This window comes from Acipenser ruthenus, chromosome 6 (assembly GCF_902713425.1).
Source record: "Acipenser ruthenus chromosome 6, fAciRut3.2 maternal haplotype, whole genome shotgun sequence".
NCBI classification, from domain to species: Eukaryota; Metazoa; Chordata; class Actinopteri; order Acipenseriformes; family Acipenseridae; genus Acipenser; species Acipenser ruthenus.
Genome location: NC_081194.1, coordinates 35,563,617 through 35,587,306, shown reverse-complemented (window position 1 = coordinate 35,587,306; position 23,690 = coordinate 35,563,617). Strand labels below are relative to the sequence as shown.

General features: G+C 37.0%; 1 protein-coding gene across 3 annotated transcripts in view; it reads left to right on the top strand.

The window, feature by feature from the left end:
* Window positions 1-23,690, top strand: part of enah (ENAH actin regulator) — a 203,447-nt gene that overhangs the window by 71,120 nt on the left and 108,637 nt on the right. For 2 of the 3 annotated variants that reach the window (XM_059025352.1, XM_059025349.1), the window contains exons 1-2: window positions 8,672-8,712; window positions 9,553-9,718. In XM_059025352.1, coding sequence (XP_058881335.1) covers window positions 8,687-8,712; window positions 9,553-9,718 — 192 coding nt within the window. In that variant the 5' untranslated portion in view covers window positions 8,672-8,686. Of the gene's footprint in view, window positions 1-8,671; window positions 8,713-9,552; window positions 9,719-23,690 lie in introns of those variants that run through there. The other variant, XM_059025350.1, reaches the window with a different exon arrangement.

Genomic DNA, 23,690 nt, shown 5'->3' with positions numbered 1-23,690 from the left:
CGCCGTTGCATTCAGTTTCACCTGCCCATCCATTGTTTTGGTTCAGTTACTTCCTGGTCCGTGACGTCACCACACCTCACCACTGCAAGCCATCCTGCCACAGCCACCTACTTGGTTCATGGCTTGGTTTAAAAGTACAGACGGAGCTTTCCAAAGACGTATTCAGTGTGTGTGACAGTTCAGTTTAGGTTTCGTTTTGAGCCTATTGCTCCGTCATTGTAGCGGCTAGACTGAAAGGGGCAGTATCATTGGAAAGCTTAGAAGCTCAGCTTCCCCCCCATGTTAATTTCATACTGAGGTTGGTGCAATGTTGTGGTTGTATGTGTGTGTGTGTGTGTGTGTGTGTGTGTTATTTTTTTTACATATATTATCATCTCTTCCACATATAGTATGCCTGATCCTGTTGCAACTTACATAATATAAAAGGACATTTTGTGGCCTTTTAATTTGATATGTTACATGCATGCCGTACAAACTATTCAGTAGTTCAACATACATAAATGAAAACTGTGAAAAACAGACGGAAATAGGGCTGAGTGTAAAGTGTCAAATAAAAAAAATGGAGTGCTGGTTAAAAAGAAAAGCACCTTTTTCTTCTGCTGCATGCAAAAACTTCACATCAGGCAATGGCAAACTCCAGCTATTTATGCATTGTCCGACTGATATTAAAAGAAACAGATAATTAATGTACTAATAATAAAATGTACCAACTCTTTAATAACCAAAAATTAAGTTAGGGAAACTCATGCGATTTAGATTAGATTAAGAATATTAAGCATACATAGTGTTATGCGTTTCCGGTGTATTCCAAATTTTACTTTTTTTTTTTTTTTTTTTTTTTTATAATTGGCATCGGTTGTACTGATTTATACCCAATTTGTCCATTTAATATTTTCCTGGTACTTTTGATTAAAATGCTGTTTTATTTTGACACCAATATTGTAATAAGCAGCCCTACACTGTATCCTATGTTTAGACATCAGAGGATCAAATAACGTTCAAATATGGTTCTGTCACTTCACAAACACATTACCACCTGATTTATGTTGGCCAATCAAAGTTAGATTTATTAAGAACATAAGAAAGTTTACAAACGAGAGGAGGCCATTCAGCCCATCTGGCTCGTTTGGTTGTTAGTAGCTTATTGATCCCAGAACAACAACATTACTGGGGAGTTGGTTCCAGACCCAACTGTGGCAATTGCTGGGCGTAGTAACTACTACCTTGATCAAAAACTAAATTGAAATACTTACACAAACAGGGTTCTCCCCAGGAATTCTGTACAGCCGGTGACAGAACATTATAGCTGGGAGCACTTTTAACGGAAAAAATAAACTTGCCTTAAATATATAATACGACAAAGAATTTGAATAATGTGTCGTCTTTCATTGACTATCTGGTTACACTTTTTTATGTTCTACATTTTCTTTTTCATTGCTATTTTTTATTATGGTAAATTACCGTGCTTATTTAGGCACCCTACTATTTGACTGGGGAAAGATAACGTAGGGTTATTGGAGTTAAAACAAACAAAAAAAAAATGTAACCTTTTCTTTTCCTTTTTTCGCTTTATTATTGAGCTTATTGCTTCATTTAAATTGTTTTCTTGATAAGTTTTCAGGGCATTTTGTTAATGCACGTCTATTTGTTTGTCGCTGATCTACATTTTTTGAATGCAACTGTTCATTTTAACCATTTTTTTAATGTTTTTGATTTTTTTATTCAACATAATGTTGTAAATAATAAAACAAATGAAAATGGCATGGACAAAAATGATGGGACCGCTAACCTAATATTTTGTTGCACAACCTTTAGAGGCAATCACTGCAATCAAACATATTCTGTAGCTCTCAATGAGACTTCTGCACCTGTTAACAGGTAGTTTGTTTGGCCCACTCTTCCTGAGCAAACTGCTCCAGCTGTCTCAGGTTTGGTGGGTGCCTTCTCCAGACTGCAAGTTTCAGCTCTTTCCATAGATGTTCGATAGGATTCAGATCAGGACTCATAGAAGGCCACTTCAGAATAGTCCAATGTTTTGTTCTTATCTATTCTTGGGTGCTTTTAGCTGTGTGTTTTGGGTCATTATCCTGTTGGAGGACCCATGACCTGCGACTGAGACAGAGCTTTCTGACACTGGGCAGTACGTTTCGCTCCAGAATGCCTTGATAGTCTTGAGATTTCATTGTGCCCTGCACAGATTCAAGGCACCCAGTGCCAGGCGCAGCAAAGCAGCCCCAAAACATAACCGAGCCTCCTCCATGTTTCACTGTAGGTATGGTGTTCTTTTCTTTGAAAGCTTCATTTTTTTGTCTGTGAACATAGAGCTGATGTGACTTGCCAAAAAGCTCCAGTTTTGACTCATCTGTCCAAAGGACATTCTCCCAGAAGGATTGTGGCTTGTCAATATGCATTTTAGCAAATTCCAGTCTGGCTTTTTTATGTTTTTCTGTCAAAAGTGGAGTCCTCCTGGGTCTTCTTCCATGGAGCCCACTTTCGCTCAAAAAGTGACGGATGGTGCGATCAGAAACTGACGTACCTTCACCTTGGAGTTCAGCTTGTATCTCTTTGGCAGTTATCCTTGGTTCTTTTTCTACCATTCCCACTATCCTTCTGTTCAATCTGGGGTCGATTTTCCTCTTGCGGCCGCGCCCAGGGAGGTTGGCTACAGTTCCATGGACCTTAAACTTCTTAATATTTGCAACTGTTGTCACAGGAACATCAAGCTGCTTGGAGATGGTCTTGTTGCCTTTACCTTTACCATGCTTGTCTATTATTTTCTTTCTGATCTCCTCGGAGAACTCTCTCCTTTGCCTTCTCTGGTCCATGTTCAGTGTGGTGCACACAATGATACCAAACAGCACAGTGACTACTTTTCTCCATTTAAATAGGCTGAATGACTGATTACAAGATTGGAGACATGTGTGATACTAATTAAAGAAACTAATTAGTTTGAAATATCATTATAATCCAATTATTTATTATCTTTCTAAGGGGTACCAAAAAATGTGTCCAGGCCATTTCAGAATATCTTTGTAGAATAAGCAATAATTCATCTCTTTTCACAGCTTCTTTGCTTTATTCTATGACATACCAAAGGCATGCAAGTATACATGATAAAATAGCTTTTAATTTCATCACTTTTCAGGAGGAATGAAGCATTATTTCAATGAGCTGTAAGGGTACCAACAAATTTGAGCACGTCTGTATATACATATACATATTCACATACATATACACATACACTACCGGTCAAAAGTTTTAGAACACCCCCAGTTTTTATTGAAATTTAAGCAGTTAAAATCCAGTGAATAACCTGAAATGGTACAAAGGTAAGCGGTAAACTGACAGAGGTTAAAAAAAAAAAGTTTAGGTTACCAAAAACTGAAAAATAATGTACATTTCAGAGTTATACAAAAAGGCCTTTTTCAGGGAACAAGTAATGGGTGAACAAGTAATGGGTTAACTTACAGCTGTTCTGCAGCAATGGAAGTAAATTAAGCCTTGAAAGTTGATGCTAACAATTCCTACAGGTGTCCCAACTTTTGTTGATTACTTCAAACCCTCTGCCTGTATAAAAGCAGTGTTGGAACAGACTGTGTTACTACACCCTCTTAAGCATTATTTGGACAGCATTGTACTGCAGGAAGTAGTATATTGCTCTCATAATGGCAAGAAAAAGGCAATTAACAAAGGAAGACAGACAGACCATTATAGCCCTTAAAAGTGTAGGTCTTTCCTTTAGAGAAATTGCAAAGAAAGCCAAGGTGTCGGTGAGTACAGTTTCCTACACCATCAAAAGTCACTTGGAAACTGGAGGAAACTCTGACAGGAAGAGGTCTGGCAGACCCAAAGCCACAACAGAATCAGAAGACAAGCTTCTGAGAGTCAACAGCTTACGTGATAGGCGGCTCACAGGACAACAGCTTCAAGCACAGCTTAACACTGGTCGAAGTAAGCAAATCTCAGTTTCAACTGTGAAGAGAAGACTTCGAGCTGCAGGTTTGACAGGTCGAGTGGCAGTAAGAAAGCCATTGCTAAGATGGCAAAATAAGAAAAAGAGGCTTGCCTGGGCCATGACGCACCACCAGAGGATTACTGAAGACTGGAAGAAGGTCTTATGGACCGATGAATCAAAATTTGAAATCTTCAGTTCATCACGCAGGGTTTTTGTACGCCGTCGAGTAGGCGAAAGGATGGTTCCTCAGTGTGTGACACCAACTGTCAAACATGGAGGAGGAAGCGTGATGGTCTGGGGCTCTTTTGCTGGATCCAGAGTCGCCGACTTGCACAGAGTGAGTGGCACCCTGAACCAAAACTGCTACCACAGCATTTTGCAGCGTCGTGCAATACCCTCTGGTATACGCCTAGTTGGTCAGGTGTTCATCCTACAGCAAGATAATAACCCAAAACATACCTCCAGGCTATGTCAGAACTACCTTAGAAGAAAAGAACAAGACGGTAGGCTTCAAATCATGGAATGGCCAGCACAGTCTCCAGACTTAAACCCCATCGAGCTGGTTTGGGATGAACTGGACAGAAGGGTGAAAACAAAGCAACCTACAAGTGCAACACATTTGTGGGAACTTCTGCAACAGTGTTGGGAAGAACTTTCCGAACAATATTTGATTTCCATTGTAGAAAGAATGCCACAAGTGTGTTCGGCTGTTATATCTGCAAAAGGTGACTACTTTGAGTCAAAAATTTAGATTAAATTTTGTTAAACAAAACGATTCCATGATTTCTTTTTTATCTCCAATTGTTTATTTGTTCTATGCTTTAATTTCAGAGTACATTGAGACATTAAACTGCGTAAATTTCAATAAAAACTGGAAAAATGGAGGTGTTCTAAAACTTTTGACCGGTAGTGTATATATATTTAAAATTTATTTAAGGAAGGGGAGTGAAAGCTTTTGGTAATATTTTAAATACATTTCTTGTTCTGGAGTAAATGCAGACCGTAGCCCTGGACGCAGCCATGTTGGGAAGCGTTGGAGCGATGACGTAAGGCTCTATTTTAGACATGAGTGTGCTTATTAATAGTCAGTTTGGGGGGGGATGGATCATTTGGTTTTGAACTGTCCCCAACATTTTAATGAGTTAGTACCTGGTATTTTAACAGTAAATTCATTGGATTGAATTATACTTTAATTGTAATGTAGTGCAGTAGTCCAGGGGAGGGGCTAATGATAGAAACAGTATAAGTACCTGTAGGTGGGTCATTTCAGGAGAAGGTTGGAATGATACTGTTGAGTAGTAGAGTACTCTGAGTGGGACAGCTGTGTCAAATACAGACCTGTGTAATTATTATTTTTCAATTTTTTTTTTTTTTAAATAAGTATTATACTGTTTTTCTCAAATAAACTATTTTTTGCATTTAATCTCCGTATACAATCAGCACTCGGATATCCGTTACCCAGATACACGTCAGTCGCGTTTTACCGCCCTTGTATTTATATATAAAATTTTATTTATATATAAAATATATATAATAAGCAAATTAATGCACTTACCTTTCACATGCGATTTCCGACTCTGTCACCAGTTTTCTGATATGATGCCCATCTCTTCAATGTTACAATGTACTTGTTTATCAGTCACATCCCGCAGTTTTTTTTTCTCACATGCCAAATCAGTCTGTCTATTGTGCAGTTACACAGCGCTTCCTCCAATTTCACATGATGAAAATGCAGCAAAAACAAAGTGAACGAAGCTACTGTAATGTAAAAGTTAATCATTAAACAGTTTTAGATACTGTGATGCATTTTATTTAAATCTGAGCTCTTTAGTTGCTTTTGTGCATTTTCATTTGCAAGTGAACTGTGACATTAGGGCCTTATCGAGCACTATATTCTGCAATTTTGAATACTGACTTTGGATACTGTTTTAATTCTGGAGTCCTGGTGTTTTTTAAATCTTTTGCTAAATTGCATTGTCTTTTACGCAGTTCTGTGTGGGTAACATTTTGATTTCATTTTGCTGCTAGGTCGTTAATGGGGAATTTTACATACTGCTATTTATGTATATATGTATATACTGTATTTTCAGAATCCTATCATTCTGAATTAAAATCCTTCTGTTGAAAATATAGTATTGTACCACAAAAACTACAGTACATCTAAATGGAAGCTTACTTATTTCAAAACAGTCCTGTCGGCTGTGTATTTTTGACTTTGTATTTTTCTAGTGTTCCCTGAAAAAACGGACAAGGGATGGAACGGGCCAAAATGAAATAATCAGATATGTGTCACACTCGTTTAGCTGTCACTGAAGTCAACATTTTATAGGGTTGGATATGTGAGTGCTGATCTGTATAGTAGTGTGGTTTAGGAATGTGGGAAGTTTGTGGATAGGCTGGTGGGGTATATGTTTGGCACTTCATAGGGCACATTCATTTTGCAATGAGGTGAACCATGAAGTGCATGCTGATAGAAGCGGTATGTTATGAAACACATCTGGGCTATCAAAACAAGTAACCAAGAAGAGTCATTTTTAGTATGGTACAAGCTACCCTGAACAAATCACTAATTAAGTCTGGACTGATTTACAGAAGCCTACTGTACAAAAAGGACAGAACCCCTTGGTACTGCAGTTTTTTGTTTGTTTTAGTTATCTTGCTTTATGGTATATTTTTTTCACAGCAAACATTTTAAGGAAAACTTGGTTGGCCAGTGCAAGTTTATTTTTAAACACCCACATTATTAAGCAATACAGTTTACAGAATGCTTACAACACACATTTTTGTGAACTGATAAAATTGTAATGGTTATTTTAGCAAATTTTAGTGTCATTCTTGAATTGAACAGATGTATGCCTTGTTTAAGTGTAGCTATTGTAAAACATTTAAAAATATGTCCACACATATGTGCAAATGAAATTGGATAATGCAGACCCATCAGCACGTTCTGCTGCTCTGTTGCTCTTAAGACTGAAATTTGTATTTTGTATCTTGCTATTAATTGTACGGTAATTCTTGATAATTTTTTTGTATACAACTGTAAGTCACCCTGGGTAAGGGCGTCTGCTAATAAAAAAAAAAAAAAAAAGAAAAAAAAAAATAATTTCCTTTTTCCATAGATTCTCTAATTCCTCAATGCATGGACCCTCCAGGGCAGAAGACCGGTTTGCATCCTGTCATACAAGACTGGAATGGAATTTACATATGATGCTGCTTTTTTTTACATTATACACAGTATAAATGTACCTTTTTTTTAAAGGATTGATAACCAAGGCTTAAAATAAGTTTTGCTTCACTATTTAACATCCATTTAAAAACAGTTTTGTAGTAGTTTTGGTGCAGATTGGATCTGAAAACCAAATGCTTGCACATTTTGAACAGATGTTTTCTGATGAATATGAGTAGACCCAATTAAACCGAATTCAAGCATCACAAACTTTTAAAGGTTAAAGTTTCAGTTATCACTCCTTTGACTGCCATAAAACTTCAGATAATTGCCGGGGTCTCAAATAATCGCCTGTCTCCAATACGCGCCGGGTCTGCTGGTAAATATTGTAAATAAACGCCGGGTCTCTATTAAACGCCGGGTCTCTGTCATTGCCATTGAGGCTGAGGAAGATGAGGAGGAGCTTGAGCGCAATGAACTGCTAATAAGTGACAGTGATGAAAGTGACTCTCAGGATTAATAAATAATAATAGAAAACGTAATTAAAGGTAGGCCTACGTGTAGTGCATATTTGTTTAATGCAGTTATTACATTATTAAAACTTTTGATTAAGCGTGCTGAAAGTAGGCCAGATACAAACCTCTTGGTGTATTTTAACATATTTTGTTGTATTAACAGTGTACAAGTTTGAGAGTAAACAATACATTATTTTTGATGATACTTATTGCTTTTAGAAGTTGTTGTTGTTATACTGTAAGTATAGCCTACACGCCTGTGTTCTGATATCTGTTTTTTAATTCCTTTTTTTAAATACAAATTTGTACTTCTGCTTGTTCATTTTCCAATGTTTTGCATACCGTATCCTTGTTACCCTTTGCATATAAAAAGACCATAATAATACTTTTGCTTTATACTTGAGGGTGTACAATACAATGTCATTTTGCTAAAAAAAAAAACTGTTACTTAGGTCCCACTGACACACAACCTTTTAACAAAGAAGCATGTGAAGCTAGTGATCTTATATAATCGACGGTCTCGAATACGCGCTGGGTCTGCTGGCAAATATTGTAAATAAACACCAGAGGCGTTTAATTGAACATGTATGTTGGTGGGTACAGTAGGTAATGTAAGACAGGAGTCTTTGATAAGCAACCCACCTGTTCTGAAAGATTAATGAAAGAGTTAAGTGTAGACTAATCTCTCCAGTGGATTTGTTGCAAAAAACAGGGTCAGTTAAGATCAAATTGTCTACCAGAGATATACTGCTCACCAAAGAAGTAGATTGAAAGTTGCTGCTGTTTTAATATTGAAGAACTGTGGGAGATGATCAGATGCACTGAACCAATAATATAAGATTAAAAAATGTGTATAATAATAATCTGATTTGGATTAAAAAACAATTGGGGGGGGGGGGGGCTGCTTTTATCATCTACTGCAGAAGAACAGTACTGTGTATTGCTGATGTATGATATATTGTGTAGACTAAATGTACGTATTTGTCTTTTTTTTTTTTTTCTAGCATAGAAAACCAACCAAGGAAACCTACAGTCAATACAAAATACTTAATGAATGCTGAACAGTATGTTTATAGGTATTTTACGTGTACTGTACAGTATTCTATGCAATTAGTTTACATTGAGAGGAATATCCAATGTGTTCCTTTGCTCTGACTTGTTTTTGAGAATGCTTATACTAGCGCATTAGAATTTAAACTGCATTCCTCAGCAGTGTTGGCCTCAGTGAGCATGTTGAATTCCTGCAGTGCAGTTAACTTATAATTTAAAGCAAAAGAATGACACAAACAGATCCTGTTTTTGAATAATTCAACATGCCTAGATTGCATTGGCTTACAGTGCATAGTTTACTGTACTGTTTATTGGAAAGAATACAAGGAGTGTTCTAGACCAGTAGTTGAACTATGGCTGTGGCCATTGTTTTATACTTATTTTCTATATTAACCAACTGCCTTGTGCTGCAAAAGTTTTCTTTTGTCCAAATGGAATGTACCCAGGGGAAAGTCGGTCTGTGATTTTATTGAGGCCATTGGTGCCCATGGATATAACATGGTCTGCATAATTTATAGGAACATTTGTGCATGAAAGTTTGTGGTGTGGTGTCCATGTTGTGAAAATGGCACTGATTGGCCCCAATAATCAGTGACTGACCCAGAAATATAATAAAGAGCATATAGTACAGTTACAGGCAAAAGGGGTGTGTGAGCAGTTTGGTTAGTTGTAGGACGAATTACAAAGACAGAAAACTACTATCCAATAAGTGCTTAAATTTGCCAATTTAAACACATCCTCTAAGTACAAACCTTCTTTCCTGTTTTTGTAGTCCTCTGATTTATAGACTTCCTAGTGTACTCTGTATCTTACCAGTTTTTGTTTTGTGTTTGTTCTGTTTTAACTAAATTATCATTTCCTTACAGTGAACAGAGCATCTGTCAAGCCCGAGCTGCTGTTATGGTATATGATGATGCCAACAAGAAGTGGGTGCCAGCTGGTGGATCGACTGGCTTCAGTAGAGTTCATATATACCATCATACAGGGAACAATGCATTCCGAGTGGTAGGCAGAAAGATCCAGGACCATCAGGTGGGTAAACCAAACAGGGGTGTTCTAGCATGTCGCCTGGCAAAATTCATGATCTACATGACTATAGAAGAAACATTTGGAGCATAACATCAGAACTTTGAATTGTCTTGTGTATTACAATTTTTTTCCCACATAAAGAAAAAAAGTGAAAGGCTATATAGCTGGTTGATTATCTACATTCGGTCTTGAATTATTTTTTTGACAATGCACTTGATACCATAACTGGAAACAAAACAAAGAATAGTTGTCCCATAATTGCATTTAGTTCAATAAGAGACCATTAATTGACTGTTGTGGCATTTCAATGTCTTTTTTTTATTATTATTATTATTATTATTATTATTATTATTATTATTATTATTATTATTATTATTATTATTATTTATTTCTTAGCAGACGCCCTTATCCAGGGTGACTTACAATTCTTACAAGATATCACATTATTTTTTACATACAATTACTTTTTTTTTTTTCTTACAAATTATTTTTACATACAATTACCCATTTATACAGTTGGGTTTTTACTGGAGCAATCTAGGTAAAGTACCTTGCTCAAGGGTACAACAGCAGTGTCCCCCAGGGCTCTGGACTCTTGACTCTCCGGTCAAGAGTCCAGAGCCCTAACCACTACTCCACACTGCTACCCACATACTCTACATAAAGCACATTTGTTAATGACACTATGGTGAAGTGCTGCTCTAGGCTGCTGGGTTCAGCATACAGTACCATAAATATATTGTGTTTAAACTGGCTTGGATGAATGAAATGAAAGGGGGGAGGGGAGAGAAAGATCAGATGGACTTATGCAGGGATGGAAATGAACACCCGCCAAACGCGGGTTAATTTGGTCTGTGGCGGATCAATTTTACATACTTGTACGCCACAGTGGCAGGTACGTTTTTGTACACTTATCACTTTTAATGCCAGCGGCTCTGTGCCAGTGGTGAGAATTTGTGACAGACCGCTGTACCTTTAAACAGAAGCTGTAGGCTAAAACAAGAAGGAACTTGAAGAAACTGTCACCATAATAAGCACCACAACTTCTGCGTTCAGTTGATCTTATTTAATATATGCTGTCATTCATGTTGTTTTTTTTAAGCAAATCGCATATGAAAGTGATGTTGCTGACAACCAAACAGAATAGAGGAGGCGGTGCTGTATATAAGTGTAATCATATTTGTTCTACAGATCTATCAAATGAAGACATAAACAAACTAGGGTTTTCTTGTATTGTATCTGTATGGCTCACACGCATCTATTTACATATCTTTTTAGTACAGTATTCTTATTCTTTATGGCCACACTTTGTTAGAACCTTTCCACTAATTCTATTATATTTTATAACAAATAAATAATAATAATAATAATAATAATAATAATAATAAAGTTTAGCAAGCATTTGAATCACTGTTCCCATGTTATACATTTTTTTGGGTAGCTGCAGAAAATAATTTAGACTTGTGAATGAATATTAGGCTACTGAGAAGCACATACTGTCCAGATTGTAATGTCCCAAATTTTCAGTGTATGGAATTTTTTGTGTTGAAAACAAAAAATGTAAGGCCAATTAATGACTCAAATGTGTCATTGTTAGATCAACTAATACATTTATTCAGAAATGTATTTATTTGTACTGAATGAAGTATGATTTATATTATAATAGGGGTCTCTAACATTTAGTTTTTGGGTTGCACAGTGAAAACATTATTGTATTTATTGAATGTATTGTATATAGTTAATTGAATTATACTATATATATATATATATATATATATATATAACTTTTAAATATGCATCTATGGTCTCCCTATATATTCATTTGAACAACCTGCGTTGTTGTTGTGTGAATTTAAAAAAAACAGATTAATAAATAAATAAATAAATAAACCCATAGTATATAGTTTTCAAACACTATCCTCTCCTGAAGACATATGGTGTATAAAGTACTGTATAAAATAATTTATTAGGAAATTATTTCACATTTACCTATTGTATGGATTTCTACCCAGTTTTCCAATCAAATAATAAATAGAATACATTTACAACCAACCATTTCATAGCCTGCAAAGTAGGGAACATATTATCCTTTTGTACTTTTGTTGTATAATTACCGTATTCGAATTAGCGCCGCCCTCGAATTAACGCCTCACTCAGATATCAGCTTTTTAATAGACGCCGCCCCCTGAATAAACGGCGCTCTCAATAAAGAAACGTAAAGGTATTTTTTTCTACCCCTTCTCAAAAAATAAAGAAACACGCAAATCTGCCTATGTACATGACACCCCCGAAGAGACTGCAACCTCACTCCAGCATGTAATACAAATCAATGTACACCCACCTTAGTAAGCAAATGTTATTTTATAGTACAGTCCCGACAGACAACCCAAGATAAACTACTTACAGCACAGCAGTCCTTCACGTCCCTTTTTTTCCAGCAGAGTTCAGTGCCAACACAGCAGGGGATAAAACAAGGGCTGTCTGTTTACCTTGTCGTCAGCTTGGATGGTGGAAACTTAAACTCAGAGGAATTTAGAGCTTTGCAGGTCACTCTAAGCGCTATCCGAAAGCTGAAGATATCTTCTTGTAGGGGGTTTAGTTGTTTGTGTTTTTATTCAATACACTACCGGTCAAAAGTTTTAGAACACCTCCATTTTTCCAGTTTTTATTCAAATTTACGCAGTTTAATGTCTCTGGTACTGGTACGGTACTCCCCTGACCTCCCAACTCCCACCTAATAGGCTCCCATTAACTGTCAGTAAATGTACTGTATTCAAAGCCCCAAAAACACACAAGTATAGTGCTGCAGATCGGAGCCTCTCATGGTGCAGTTTCTAAAATGCCTTAAATCATTTACAAACGCTGCAATATTTTATTAAAGTGTTAATAAAAGCCGCCCTCGTATAATTACTGAGCTTATTATTTTTTATTATTGTTATTATTATTTATTATTATTTTTAGATATTCAAGGATATATAAAACCTCTTACTAAATCATGTGGAATGTTAGTGAAAGACAACATTGTACGGGAAAACGATGTGGCATTCAAAGTGTTAAGCCCGGTTTATATCGCTTGACTGTCGTTGAAGAGCAAGGCGACCTGTGATCATCGCTTTCGTGTCGCCGTGCAGTTTATACTTTCTACCGGCAATTGCCCTGCTCAAAATGCAGTTGCTGACAGTTCAAATCACCTGAACTTTTTTTTACAGCGCCAAAATGGATGACCGGTTGTTTGTCGAAGCTGCTCAGTGTTTATCCCTGCGTATATGCGGTCGATAGAGCTGATTATAAGATAAGATGAAAAAGGAGAATGCGTGGATATCAATTGCTGAACAAATGCAATCAACTTGTGAGTGTTTTAACCTCACTGAAAGTGTGACCAGTGAAGTTTTAATTTTAATATAGCGGCTGCTGTTTTAAACACTTTGTATATTAAGATTGATTTTGGTGAATTTACTATTTACTGGAATCTTGACTGACTTGTTTTAAAGCTTGAAAAAACATAGCAAGTTGATGCTTAGCAGATCCTCAGTCAGAAAATGTGACAATAGAAAATAGGATTTTTAAAAAAAAATTAACTTTTTTTTTTTTTTTTAATAATATAGGGTTGATAAACAGACCGGGCTAAATCCTGGAACGACAAACAAACAAGTGTATTTATCCACTACAATGCTGAGGTAGAAAGAGGGCAGCTGCAAGAGAAAATAAAAGGTGCAAAGTTCCTGTCGGCGATGTCAGAAGGTTCAACCGACAGTGCTGTCATTGAAGAGCAGCTTGTATATGTATGGTTCTGCCAGAAAGGGCTGGTGACTGTGCAGTTTGTGCATTTGCAGCTGTGGAGAGAGCAGATGCCCAACACATCTCAGAAGCTGTATCTTCACTCATGAGGCAGATTGTTTCAGACCCTGTTGAGACTGCTCATAAATGGTGCTCCCCCCGGAACGATGTTGGCCGGTAAAATCTGTGTGGCTGGTGGATTTTTCCGTCCACTAGCCATAGTGGCTAGTGCATGGAAAAGTTAATTTAAAGCCCTGAGTATGACTTTGACCATGCAGAGCAGTGGTTCCCTATCTTTTCAATGTAGGGACCACACTGGTGTTCCCACAGACCACTTGCCATGCATTTTTTTCAGAAATTTGTATGTGTATATGTGTATATGTAGAAGTACCAGACTTCTAGGACTCGAGTTGCATTTTTTGTGACTCAGACTCAAGTCAGGGACGCAAAAGACTGATTCGATTCGGACTCGACCTTGTGACTCGGATTCGAACATTCGAGCTCTGTGACTCGAAGATATTAACGACGAGTCCTTTTTTATTTTCTATGACAAGTAATATTACAGTTACTAGGAAACTGTGCACAATAAAAACCCACCCAACAAAGCATTATCCAATCACTGGTTAGCCCTGTTTGTCTTTGTAGCCAGTCATAGTAAGGATAAGAAATTGGAAGCGAGTTAGGTTGCATCATACAATACCACGTTTTTGTTTCCCTCTTTTGCATTTAAGTTTTATGAGGAATAAATAATGTCAGCATGGTAAACAAGTAAGTAATTATTTGGCTTTTAAAGAGCCTTTCTTTGTACTACTTTAAACCGTGATCTAAGTTTAAGCACTGTAGAAATACATTTCTAAAACTACATTCTTGAAAAATGCGTAATTTTGATTTTGCTGAACTCCGTGAATCTCTGGAATATAATTGTATTTGTTTCCACTGAAAACAATAGAACATTCGTCACCTTAATAATTGAGTAATAATGAAAAAAGAATGATCATATAAATCAATTTTAGAGCTTCTTAATTCATATCAGAAAGTCGCTGCGTGATTAAATATTCTTTGCTTTGCTTCAGTCGTTCCCAGCACATGCCATCACTTTTTGCAAGCAACAACATTGAATTCACCTGGCAAATTCAGTGTAAAACTAGGCACTAAAATCTCAAATTGAACATTGATTTTAATAGCAAAAAAAGAATAGCAGAATAACTTAATACCACCTAATTTACCAAAATGAAAATAATTTATTGTGGATGCAGGAAAAACACATTAACAATATGCTGTGCAACTTAGTCTGTGTGAACTTCATTTTTTATTCCATTATGAATCTACACAAAGAAAGTACATAAATAGTCAGTGCCGCTTTATCAGGACGCCTCGGGAGAAGGAAAAATATCAAGAATAAGCAGCTGTCCCAGTTAGAGAGGCAGTTGAGAGGACCTTAATTACACTTTTTTGATGCTTAATGAAAAGAAAAGGAATTAAATCATATCACATTATGATTCAATGTTAAATACATCATTTAAAATAAGAGTCAAATGTGGTGTGTTTTTTTTTATTTTTTTTTATTCCTAAGCACAATCCGATGTTGACACGCCAACTGTCTTTGCAACAGAAGCCTGAGAAACTACAGGAGACTCCTCCTTCTTCGAGTGCAATCTAGTTTAATCTAGTTTATGCAAGTCACAGCGTAATCACACACTCCCTGCATTCTGCTACGCGACCTGTCTTGCTCTGAAAAGCGATCTCTGTTCATCATTTGTAAATACTGTATCCCAATTAAACAAAGTGACGTCCCATTTAAACAACATAAATAGCATTGGAAAGAACCGTCACCCGGAGTTAGATCCCAGTTAAGCAGCAATCTCGATTTTTATCAGTATCCCGATTAGGCAGCGCCGATTGTATAATATGTTTTTGTGTAAAAGATAAATACATTCTCTGAAATCAAATGCACAATCTCGTAAATGCATCATTGTATTACAGACTTAATAACAGTACAAATGCAATGCAAGTGAAACATAACGTTTCTGTTTTGCAAAACAAATACAATTAATACTAAATTTACTATTTAGGAACACAGTATATATATAGTTCCAGCAATGTCTAAATCAGATTGGCAGATTTTACCCATATTGATGGAAAACTTGGTTGCATTTCTGGAAGGAGAATCCGATACTAATCAACACATCACATCCAAGCTCCATAAACTCAGTGTGGTTTGCATTCATGTCGCTTCAGTCGCACGCGGCGGGGCCAAACTGGGAGGTGGCCGTCTTTAGAGCCTGGAGGAAGGGCTACCCTCAGCCTTGGATTCCCTAAGGTTTCCCCCTACCAGCGGGTAGGTTTTTTCCTTACCTGAGTGCTGAGCGGTTCGTATTTAGTTTCTGTAGGGTGCGTGGCAGGCCAGAGAGGCCGGGTTCTCCCTCGGTGCATTTCATGCGTGGGAGTGGGCCCATGTTTCAGCTACTTACTTTTCATTCATCCTTTTCCTATTTTTGGTGGTAGGTGACAATGTGCCACTGCAGTTGTTGCATTAACCATTCATCATTTTCATTTTTCCAGTCATGGTTTGGCGACTACATGATGTCATCGTGTTTTCGCTAGCCGGCCAACATTGCGGATAGCTGTCAGCACACAAGGACAAGGTCTCCGGTCAAATTAATTATCATCATTAATTTGTCTGTTCAGTTACAATTTAAATCATCCACATTGCGGATTCTCCATACTGAAAGTCAAAGTAGATACTATAGTCAGAGGTGAAAGTAACTTAAATTTCTTACTGGTGTTATTTTCAGGTACGTTAAAGTAGTACTTGGCACATTGGTACGTTATGGTGTTTTCGGTCTGCTCTATAGCCACGGCTTCTATTAAAGTGAAAAACAACAGCCACAAACTTGAACTTGAAGCTTATCTATAAACTTCAGGTACATTCACACAGTATTCCAATTCCAAGAAGAAAGAAAAGGCGATAGTGACAGACAAGTTGAAAAAGGCATGCAAATAGAATAATCTAGCTAAAAAAAAAAAAAAATCAAAATTATAATTTTTTTGGTATTTTTATTTTGTAGTATTTGTGCATTTTTCCTGCGGGATATCTGGCGTCTCTAAATAAGGGTGTCTGCTAAGAAATAAATAATTATGGAACACTATTGCAGGGGCTAATTTGCATAGCCACGGAGCAGTGCATTCTGGGGAACACATCAGACAACGTCCATCAGGTAAACTATGCCGTCCCCTCTAGTTTAATGACAATTGATTTGAGTTTGTTTCAAGGACTCAGACTCGAGACTCGAAGTTAAGGTTTGATAAAACCTCCGAACAAATAACGCACTGGGGCTTTGGGTTGTTCTCGGATCCAGTACATGTAAATACCAGTGCTAAATATTAAGGATTGTATTGAAGAAGGTGGCTGAGATTCGTCAATTCCTGTTTTAGTTAAATATTATGGCATCAAGAACAGACAGTACACATTATTTCCAAAGGTAGTGTTAAGAGAATTTACCCTTTGACATGTAGTCTTAGAAAGATGGGCATTGATGTGACTATTACTGGCTAAAAAATACGTCTGTACAAGACAAATGTGCCTTCATAACGTCTAACAGTTATTTAGTTAGTATTTGTTTCACGTTAGAAAGCTTGTTTCAGTTAATGGCGGCTTTGAGGGTGATGTTTGGTTTTGCATCAATGGGAGCTAATATAAATTATAAACAAATCTACGAATGGTTGTGATAGCAAGACATGGTAAGGTGTGTGTGGGGTTTTTATTTTTATTTTTTTGCCCCTCCACATAGAGATACTGCTGGAGCCAACTGTAAACCCAATGTCTTGCTGCCCTATTTTAGTCTGTGGGAGGGTGTGGGTGATTTCACTGAAACGCAGGAGTCAGAAAGTTTCTTTGATGCGCTGCTTCTGTGCACTGAAGCACAGTTTATTTTGGGCACATTTAGTTCCAGTGTGGGTACCAACAATGGTATTATTATTTTTCTTTCTTTCTCTTTCTTTCTTTTTCTTTCTTTCTTTCTTTCTTTCTTTCTTTCTTTCTTTCTTTCTTTCTTTCTTTCTTTCTTTCTTTCTTTCTTTCTTTCTTTCTTTCTTTGCAGACGCCCTTATCCAGGGTGACCATAGTTGTTTGGTATAAATCAACACAGTTTTTATAGCACACATAGGTGCTGGAAAAATAAAATACCAAACAGAAGGCGAAAGCAAAGAAGAAAATAAACACTTAAAAAAAACAACAAACCTACAAAATAAAGGTGCGTCTCAATTCTCCCACTACCGCTGGAACCCCCAAATGAGGGTCACTGTTCTGTATCTTCTCTAACTCACTGTGGGATGGCTTAGTTCCCTCTAGTTATTAATACTTTACGACCTGTTTCCTGCTCAGACTGTGAAGAGTCCAGGTAAAACAATTCCTTATTCCTTCCTTCTCGAAGACACTTTTCTTCAATGCACAATTGGTCCCTTGTATGTTGTCTCGGTTTGCTATGCCACAGCTTGCAAAGCTCTGCCACATGCCATCAGAATTAAGCAATCCTCCGGGCATATGCCTGTCAATACCCTTCCTACATCAGACACAAGGATACAAAACAGTGACTTTTTAATTGGCCCTCGATCCTACTAGGCTCCACCCCCCCAGCCAATCACAGAGCGTCAGTTGACTCGCCCTCAGCTGGCCTATGCATCAACACCATGATTGACAAGTGGAGACCTACAGGGTTTTCAGACCACCCCCCCCCCCCCCACTACTGCAAGCTCATGTATGCACCCAACAGCTAGCACAGATTTCCATTCTCACACAGTCCCATACATTTTTTATGTACAGTCTGTTCAACAGTTTCCATCTGTGACCCAAATACAAATACTGGATGACTGGTCCTAATATTGATTCAACTTCAACAGATTCTAAAAATGTTACGGGGGGGTGAGGTTAAATGGCAAGTTGCAATCCCAAACAGAAAATATGTATATCCACAATAACAGTCCTCCGTGCGCAACCCTGTGCTCTCTAAACCGTGAGATGGTGGTGCTGTGCTGTGCACTGAGGGTAGTGCTCAGGGGTTTGTGCTGGCTCAGTGACGGCAGCTCCCATCTCCTAGTCCTCCTCTGCAATACAAGACAAACAAAGCAAACCATACAGCTCCGGCTGGTTAGTTACGTTTCAGTGTAAGGGGCCGTACTCACGTAGCTGCGTTCCCTTTGCACTACCAAACCCCTCCCTGTGATCAGCCAGGCGTCTGTCTATACAATAGCTGCATGCCCTGCAGCTGACCACAATGGAGTTGTTTAGTAAACTCAGAGCTATGCGCTGTCTCCAAAATGGCTGACTTCCGGTTGCCACCTACCCTCTCGTCAGCCCATCTGGGAAAGCGTACCCCCCCCCCCTTACACAGCGCCCTTTATGGTCGGGAAGGAGATTTGCAGCTCAGATTCCTTCATAACATCTTGAAATTTAAAGCAATATTGTTTTAAAAATATATCCTACACTGACTGGCTGGGAAGACTGTCTTTTTTTGGGTGGAGCAGAGATGACTTTTAAATATAATATTACATTGAATAATATATAATATTGGCTATATGCTCGATTAATTCTCCCCTATAATGTTTAAGTGTGACAGCAGTGGCTTTAGCACCCAGATTAATGGTGGTGGTGATATATAAAACCTAAGCAGATTTGATAAAATATCTATTAATCAGCACATGGCTGCTGTCGATGAAGTTGTGAAATTATTGAACTACCGATTTAAGTACTCTACACTATTTTAACTCGCTTTATCTTCAGTTGCCAGCATATGTGTGCACTTTTTCTTGATTAAACAGTTAAATTAGCTTAGAATTTTAAATATGGTGCCAATGCAATGCTAAAATTAGTTGCATCAATTTTAAGCCTCTACACATGCTGGTTAAAAGAGAAAGTGTTAACGCGCTGACAGATGCAGGCTTTTTTCAGTAATTCTTAGATAACTTGCTTTTTTTCCAGCTTTTTGTACTGTTGTACTGAATTGAGCAGTTGCCATAACAAATGGTCAGCAGTAGTTGAACATCTGAAACAAATCCTGACATCTCGCCTTTTCTACCTTTTTTTTTCTTTTTTTTTTTTTTTTGTTCAAACTTTATATTTAGGACTTCTGATTTTCTGTGTTTTACCCCGACTTTTAAATTGATACCTTTTTTTAAGCCGTTTGTGTATCCAGTGGCATAGTGCTACATTTTATAGTGCCAGAGCCCTGCCAAAATTTCTGTTACACGTGTGACGTCACCATCAGAGTAAAGATCTCGTACTCAAAACCTAATTTCCATTTCTGCCAGTCATTTTATCTAATTGAAAATACAGTAGTCTGCGGCTAAAAGAACACCCATTGCCTGTTCTAACCTATGGTTTAAACAATGCCATACAATAATATATGGGTATTGCTCCAAAAGTTTGTGAGCTACGCCCAATGTGCTACCAAGCATAACACTGACACCATCGCTAGTGAATGCCACAAGGTGTTGTAGTTTTTTAAAGTAGTGAGTAGTTATTTCTTGATGAAAGAAATGCACAGTCCTTTTCTTCAGATGTTACTTTGGTTTATCAATATATACCGGTTTAATTACGGAAACAAAAAGAACGCACAAAACAGTACAGATCACACTTTCATATGCAAACTGCATGGTGCAAAACTTAAGTTCAAAACATAACAAAATAATATAATGCAATAAAGTAGGTTTGATCCTCCAGGACTTCTCGATCGACAAGTCTCCAATACTAGTTCTAATGAAAGAGAGAAGTGAGCTGAGCTGAGTGCACCTTGATTTAAGTAGCCACTTACCTCAGCCCCCCCTCCTTCCTTCTCTTTGTGGGTTCAATCACCTTTCTGGAAAGTCTCATGTATGTGTCGTAAAGAAAACCTGGTTCTGCCTCACACTGCCTAAGATGGTGTTATCTTGGTGTGGCCCTTTGGTCCTTTATGCTGTCTAAGATGGTGTTATCTTGGTGTGGCCCTTTGGACCTTTATGCTGTCTAAGATGGTGTTATCTTGGTGTGGCCCTTTTGATCTTTGTGCTTAACCTATGTTATCTCTTGAGCGCATCGGTTCCTCCAGCAATTGTGCGATTGTGTTTATTCCAGCAGTCAGATTGTCATCGTCAGTGCAATTTAAATGAAATCTTGCAATCTCGCATTTACCAGTTACTATAACTCCTCTGATAATCTCCTTTTAAAACTAATAGAGTGTGCAAACCTGCAAACATGTGTATCTTATACTGCATTCAAACATCTTTCCATGTTATCCAACAGTTGTTTTAGATAGGAGTCACCAAAACAGTGTTTTAGCGAGACATTCAAGTAGATGCTTAACAATTGTGCTTAACAATTGTGTTAACAATTGTGATTTTTCATCTGGTAGTTCTTAGATCTAAAAGCATGAAGTGTGGTTCAAGTTTTGTATCACTTTCACATTTAAGGAACACAATCAGTGCTGTTTTGTACTCAAGCTGGTTAACTCATCGATAAGTATTGAAAGCTTACCATTTATGTTGTGAATGTGTTTACAAATTTTCTTCCATATCTCAAAAGCAATGTGGTAGATTAATAGGGATGGGAAGTTTAAATGTATAAACTCTAAAGAAATGGTTAAACGTTGAATAATATGCTAGATGTATAACTGGTCAGGTGACAAATTTCACCAAACACATATTTTTTAATGTATTTTAAAAATGTATCATCAGTAGTCCATTGCTTATCTGACTGCTGTGGTGCCACAGTAAGGGCGGATATTATAAAAAGGAAGGGGTTTGGCAATTGCGAAGTAGTTTTTGTAATTGGTGCAACAGAAAGATTGACACTGGGGCGGGTTTTATTCTCGGGCGATCTGGCGCTTCATTGGTGCAGTCTGTTCATGCTGTAGTAGCCATGATGGTATCCAGTCCACGGGGTAGGAAAGTCAATGACAAGCATTTGTTATATCTTTTTCATTAAATTACATCTCTAAACAAAGGAACGAGACAGAACCACGCTTGGGAGTATTTTGAAGAACCAATGAGAGAACAGTGGTATGTAAATAATTATGCCGAAACAACATTTCTGTACCACAAAAACACAAGTTCAATGCTTCACCATTTGAAATGAAAACATTCAGAAATTACTGTGGATGGAGTTACTGATGGCAGTAAAAAGCAAATATCCATAATATACAGAACGCTCTTCTAGATGGTGGCTAACATTTATTTAGCCCTTGCATCCCAAGGAATACATACAACACATTTTTAAAATGATTTTTTTTCAATATGAATTCAGAGAACGCAGAAGTGTAAATAAATAATGTATAGGCGTTAATTTACCAGTCTACTTTTTTACGCAAATCATTCGTTTAAAAAAAAAAAAAATAATAATAATAGAATGTCAACAGAAGGGGATATTTAAAAAAAAAAAATGTTGTTTGTGGCACCGATCCCTGAACAGTAGCGTTAGTATAACAATGTATTGGAATCTGTGTATTTGATAGATAGATTCTGTAACATATATGTAAGCTGTGTTTTTATTATTATTATTATTATTATTATTATTATTATTATTTGTTTTGTTCTTTGAAAATAATAATAAAAATAATAAAAGGTTTAGTGTATCCACTTTGTGTCCACAGGGCTAGCACAGGTACATCTCAATAGCGCAGTAAAAATACAAGGAGACATTTACCAAGATAAAAATAATACAAATGTTTTTAAAAAGACCAAATTCCCATTGGGCTTTTAAAATTATTATTATTATTATTATTATTATTATTATTATTATTATTATTATTATTATTATTATTATTATACCAAAATGATCTGAAAAAGGTCTGTCGTTTTGAGGCAAGTAATATGCTGAACGGAAAATTGTACGCATAGACTTTAAATGAGACGCAGTCATGCTGTCACACATCTTGAGTTTTTCAAAATACGTTCGTCCGTAATGTGTGCTCTGGACCTGTTTGTTCCACAATTTTCTTTTGGCAGCGATTTTTAACTGAGCACTCCGGCATGATCCATAATATAATGCACTAAATGAACACCATTCGTTTAAAAGGCTTAATCATTTACTTTTAAAGATGGAAATACCTACAACACCTGAACAAACATTCCACCCAAGTCTTCAATTTTTGCAGTCAACCCATGGATTGGCCTCCTGTTTCCGTGGCCACATTTCCTCCATCCACACATCAGACCACAGGCACGGCAGAGATGAATCAGGGCCTGTGAATGTCGAAGGCGCCTCATTTCCAGCTGAATCCTCGGGTGTCTTGTGCATTCTGGTACTGCTGGAGTTGAGGGTCTTTTTGTCTTCTTTTGTACATTTTTTTCTTATGTAGAATTTTTTGTAGGGCTGGGCGATATACCGGTATTATCGTTGATACCGGTATTTTTTAATGACGATAAAGATATTGTGGGGGGGAAAAAATCATATTGCACATCAGGCGCAAACGGAGCGAATAAAAAACAAACATTAGGATGTGTCTAAAAGAAAAATGTAACTTATTGATGTGTAGACAGATTGGTTTAAATTTGTTCCCCTGCTCAGTTTGTGTCCCGTGGGCATTGAGCTGATCCATTTGAGCTGATATTGTTTCAATTTTGAATTACAGAATTGATACTTTATACGCACCCATTCAACCATTTAATCAATCAAGTCACGTTAAACTTAAGTAGTCGTTTAAACCACGTTTAAGAGCATAAGAACAGATCCCAGAATGTCATCAAGCAGCTTCTTGAAGGATCCCAGGGTGTCAGCTTTGATGAACTCTCCCCAATATGTATACACTATCGGTTAGTCTTTTATTTTATTTATATTAACAATGTACCTGCCTTGGGGGTGTTTAGAGTAAATTATTTACTTTTCATATTGAATATTAAACTATTTACATACCCAACATTTCTGTTTTATATTAATAAACTTACATTTTGTGTACATGGCGATATGATAAAATATTTCTTGGTCTGTTCATGGCCTTATGTGAAAAAAGGAAATCATGTTATATTTTGTAAACGATTTAAACGTACAGAATTAGGAGAGTCTGGGATAGTATTATATAAAAGCAATTTAATCAGATAAGAATCTAGTCCTGCATCAGTCTATAGATATTATTAGCAGGTTTAAAATAACTATATACAGTAAAGAAAGGTACAGTTTTGCATAACTTATTTGCAAAAATGAAATAAAAATAAAATAATTTGGCTAATT